This window comes from Otolemur garnettii, unplaced genomic scaffold (assembly GCF_000181295.1).
Source record: "Otolemur garnettii isolate 467f Iridium unplaced genomic scaffold, OtoGar3 scaffold00099, whole genome shotgun sequence".
Lineage (NCBI taxonomy): Eukaryota > Metazoa > Chordata > Mammalia > Primates > Galagidae > Otolemur > Otolemur garnettii.
In genome coordinates this window covers 1528124-1533262 of record NW_003852494.1, presented here as the reverse complement: position 1 = coordinate 1533262, position 5139 = coordinate 1528124, and the positions used below count along the sequence as shown (strand labels likewise).

The following is a 5139-nucleotide window of genomic DNA, read 5'->3' as shown; positions in this document are numbered from 1 at the left end:
CTCCCAAGTAGCTGGGACCACAGGCGCCCGCCACAACGCCCGGCTATTTTTTGGTTGCAGCCGTCATTGTTGTTTGGCGGGTCCGGGCTGGGGATTCGAATCCGCCACCTTAGGTGTACGTGGCTGGCGACTTAACCGGTTGAGCTATAGGCGCCGAGCCTGCTTTCTCATTTTTATCATTCAGGTCTCAGCCTGAATGTCACCACCACTTTGAGATCTTCTCTGGTCACTGTCTCATTTTTCTCCACTTTCTTCCCTGACCTGGCCCACCAAGTCTTTCTATCACATTCTACTGCTGAATTTTCTTCATTGCACTTATACCCGTCTAAAATAACCTTCATTATGTGTTTCCTTGTTTGTGTGTTTCCTACTTGATTGAGAGCAGAGACCTGTCTGTTCAGTGTTAAGTCCCCAACACTTAGGCCAGTGCTGGACACACAGTAGGTACTTGATAAATGGACAACTAAACCTGCAGGTTTTAGAGTAATATGAGTATTCTCTGGAAAAGATTGTAGCCTATCCTGCCAGAGTAAATAAGGTTAAAATTGCAGAAAAGGAAAGGATACTGATGTACATTTAAAATCTTCTTTTCTCTGCATCTATCTTATTCTTTTGATAATGTTGTCCATTTAAAATTATATATTGTAGGAAGTTAGAGGACTTCGTGAAGAATGTCTTCAAGAAGAAAGTAGATACCATTATACAAATTGTATGATCAAGGTAAGACAAAATGGATCAAAAACTTCTTTGAGATACTTCTGTATCAGAGACTTCCCTAAAACTTAAGTCTTTCCATTCAGAACCTAGAAGTTCAACTTCGTCGAGCTATTGATGAAATGAAGGTATATTTGTCTTCTGATCAGCAAGAAAAAAGAAAGGCAATTAGGCAAGTAATTTTGTTGTTTTTATATTGAGTTATTTAAAGCTTTTACCCATAGAAGTTTTATAAATAAGATAAATATTATTTAGAGTATTTAAATAAGCAAATACTAACATATTATTTAGGACTAAATCTTATTAAACATCTAGATATTCCAGCTGTGGAAAGTAGGAATAGATATAATTTTAATTTTTGCTTGCTTATGTTTTCTATTGTGGTAAGATATATTTGGCATAAAATATGTCACTTAAACTATTTTTAAGTGTACAACTCAGTGGCATTGAGTATATTCATGATGTACAATCATTACCATTATACATAAAACTTTTTTATTACTCTAAACAGAAATTCTTATATCCATTAAGCAATAACTCTTTATTCACTTCTCCCTCAGAAATACATATAATTTCATAGTTACCTTCATATAGGCATTAAAATTGGACCGTTTGTTTGTTAATTTAAAAAAATTTTTTTTGAGATAGAGTCTCATTCTGTTGCCTGGGTAGGGTGTCATGGTGTCCTCATAGCTCACAGCAACCTCCAACTCCTGGGCTCAAGTGATCCTCTTGCCTCAGCCACCCCAATAGCTGGGTCTACAGACGCCCACCACAATGCCCAACTGGGCATTTTCCTTTTTTAGTAGAGACAGGGTCTTGCTGTTGCTCAGGCTGGTCTTGAACTCCTGAGCTCAAGCAATCCACCCACCTTAACCTCCCAGGTACTAGGATTATAGGCATGAGCAACCATACCCAGCCAGGTTGGACTCTTAAAGTCCAACATGGCCTGGACACTAGTATAGTTTGCCTTCTAATTATACACTATAAAGACTGCATTTTAGCTGGAAACTATGTGATTGTAGTCTTCAGTCTTCAAAATGAGAAGGGTGTGTTAATAATGCTTAGTCCTTATATGGTGACCTTTTTTGGTAATTCTAGCTTGTGGCATAATGTAATACATTAAATCCTGCCTTAAAAAGTCCATTTAGGGCTTGGTGCTTGTAGCTCAGTGGTTAGGGCACTGGCCACATACACTGGGGCTGGTGGGTTCAAACCCGGCCCAGGCCTGCTAAACAACAATGACAACTACCACAAAAAAATAGCCAGGTGTTATGGTGGATGCCTGTAGTCCTAGCTACTTGGGAAGCTGAGGCAAGAAAAGCTCTTAGGCCCAAGAGTTTGAGGTTGTTGGGAGCTATGATGCCACAGCATTCTACCCAGGATGACATAGTGAGACTGTGTCTCAAAAAAGAAAAAATCCATTTAGAAGCTAAGTTCAGTGGCTCATGCCTATAATCCTGGTACTTTGGGAGGCTCTAGTGGGAAGATCACTTGAAGCCAACCTGAGTAACATAGTGAGACTCCATCTTTACAAAAAAAATTTAAAAATTAGCTGAGAATGGTGGTGTATACCTATAGTCCTAACTACTCAGGAGACTGAGGCAGGAGAACTGCTTGAACCCAGGAGCCTGAGATTGCACTGAGCTGTGTTGATACCACTTCACACCAGCCCTGGTAACTGGGTGAGACCCTGTCTCAAAAAAAAACAAAAAACAAAACTATAGCTAGCTGTGATGAAATACAGTAATTAAACAAGATAAGTTCTCTTTTCCCCCATCACAACTCAGATGTTATGCTTTTACCATCCAGTAAGAACCCAATAAAAATGAAGAATACACATATATTCTGGATTGCAGATGAGATTTTGAGTGGCATATATATTTATGTTACAAAAGAAATCTAAGAAATAGGCAGTGCCTATAGCTCAGTGGATAGGGCACTAGCCATATACACCCAGGGTGGCAGGTTCAAACCCGGCCCCGGCCTGCTAAACAACAATGAATTGCAACCAAAAAATAGCCAAGCGTGTAGCAAGCACCTGTAGTCCCAGCTACTTTGGAGGCTGAGGTAAGGAAATTGCTTAAGTCCAAGAGTTTGAGGTTGCTGTGAGCTATAATGCACTGGCACTCTACTGAGGGTGACACAGTGAGACTCTGTCTCAAGCAAACAAAAAAGAAATCTAAGAAACAGTGTCTTACAGCATGTGAATTTTTTTTTTTTTTTTTTTGGACAGAATCTCACCATGTCACTCTCGGTGGAGTGCTGCAGTGTCACAGCTCACAGCAGCCCCCAACTCTTGGGCTTAAGAGATTCTCTTGCCGCCTGAGTAACTGGGACTACAGGTGCCTGCCATAACACCTGGCTAATTTTTTGGTTGCAGTTGTCATTGTTGTTTAGCTGGCCCAGGCCAGGTTCAAACCCACCAGCCTGGGTATATATGGCTGGTTTCCTACCCACTGAGCTATGGGCACCACCCAGAATGTGAATTTTGTAATGTAGCTTACTGGAATGCAAGCCAGACTGAAAATACTCTATAAATAGAAGAGTGGGTTTTTTTCTAATTCTGTAACATATTAAACTAAGAACTAAAAATTCATATTCTTTCATTGAATGTAAACTTTTTCATAAGTAATGAGAAGTTAATTTTGTTCTTGAAAAATAAAATGTTGGCTCAGCACCTGTGGCTCAAGTGGCTAAGGTGCCAGCCACATACACCTAAGGTGGTGGGTTTGAATCCAACCCGGGCCCACTAAACAACAATGATGGCTACAAACAAAAAATAGCCAGGCATTGTGGCGGGTGCTTGTGGTCCCAGATACTTGGGGGGCAGAGGCAGGAGATTCACTTGAGCCCATGAGTTGGAGGTTGCTGTGAGCTGTGATGCCATGGCACTCTACCCAGGGGAACAGCTTGAGGGATTTATAAAAAAAAAAAAAAAAAGAAAGAAAAAGTTTGGGCCAGGCATGGTGGCTCACACCTGTAATCCCAGCACTCTAGAAGGCTGATACATGTGGATCAACTGAGCTCAGGAGTTCCAGACCAGCCTAAGCAAAAGTGAGACCCTGTCTCTACTAAAAATAGAAAAAGTAGCTGGGTGTTGTGGCAATTGCCTATAGTCTCAATTACTTGAGAGGCTGAGGCAAGAGGATTGCTCAAGCCCAGGAGTTTGAGGTTGCTGTGAGCTATGATACCACAGCACTCTACCCACGGCAACAGAGAAAAAGTTTAGGTCAGGTGCAGTGGCTCATGGCTGTAATCCCATCACTTGGGGAGGATCACTTGAGGCCAGGAGTTTGAGACCAGCCTAAGCAACAAAAAAATAAAATAAAAATTAGCCAGAAATAAAGTAAGTAAATAAGTAGCCAGGCAGGATATCTCAGGCCTGTAGTCTCAGCTACTTGGAAAGCTGAGGCAGAAGGATTACTTGAGACTAAAGAGTTTGAGGTTTCAGTGAGCTGTGATGATATCACTACACTAGAGCCTGGGCAACAAAGCAAGAATCGGTCCCTCCCCCAAGAAAATGAAAGAAAAGAAAGAGGAAAAGCTTTAGAAATTAAATTCCATTTCTTCCAGAGTTATCTATATAAATAGTAAGGGAGATAATTGCTTTTAAACTATTGATTTTGGCTCAGTACCTGTAGCTCAGTGAGTAGGGCGCCAGCCACATACACCAAGGCTGGCAGGTTTGAGCCCAGCCTGAGCCTGCTAAACAACAATGACAATGGCAACCAAATAAATAAATAAATATAAACTATTGATTTTGTGGTCGTTTTTTAGCCAGACATTCTTTAATATTTTAAAAATCTTTATCATTCCCTAGTTTTCCTAGAAAAATATTGTGTCATGATTAGAGTGGTACATGATAAGAATATTATGACTAAAACAGAGTTGATTACATTCTAAATTCATTGATACATGTTTAAAATACTGTTATTGTAAGTTCAACATTTACAGCACTTCTTAGTCCAAAGATAGAAGAAAATACCTTGGTTTTCAAAATTTCTAGACATATTGTTTATTTATTTATTTTTTGAGACCAAGTCTTACTTTGTCACCCTTGGTAGAATGCCATGGCATCATAGCTCATAGCAACCTCAAACTCTTGGGCTCAAATGATTCTCTTGCCTCCCAAGTAGCTGAGACTACAGGCGTTTGCCACAATGCCCAGCTATTTTTAGAGATGAGGTCTCGCTCTGGCCAAGGGGGTCTCAAACCTGTGAGCTCAGGCAATCTATCCACCTCAGCCTCCCAAGTGCTGGGATTACAGGAGTAAGCCACTGCGCCCAGCCTAGACATTTTAATTTTATTTAAAAAGACAACATATTTAGTTCAAAGTATTAGACAGGGACTGATAAAACTTTGTTCTAGGCTCGGCGCCTATAGCTCAACCGGCTAAGGCGCCAGCCACGTACACCTAAGCTG

The 5139-nt window shown here is 40.6% G+C and overlaps 1 protein-coding gene across 4 annotated transcripts in view; it reads left to right on the top strand.

Annotated features, from left to right (window-relative positions):
• The window catches only part of IFT81 (intraflagellar transport 81), a 78659-nt gene that overhangs the window by 64058 nt on the left and 9462 nt on the right, over positions 1-5139 (top strand). For all 4 annotated transcript variants that reach the window (XM_003795997.1, XM_012809021.1, XM_023516846.1 and 1 more), the window contains 2 exons: positions 649-720; positions 801-886. In XM_003795997.1, coding sequence (XP_003796045.1) covers positions 649-720; positions 801-886 — 158 coding nt within the window. The remainder of the gene's footprint in view (positions 1-648; positions 721-800; positions 887-5139) is intronic.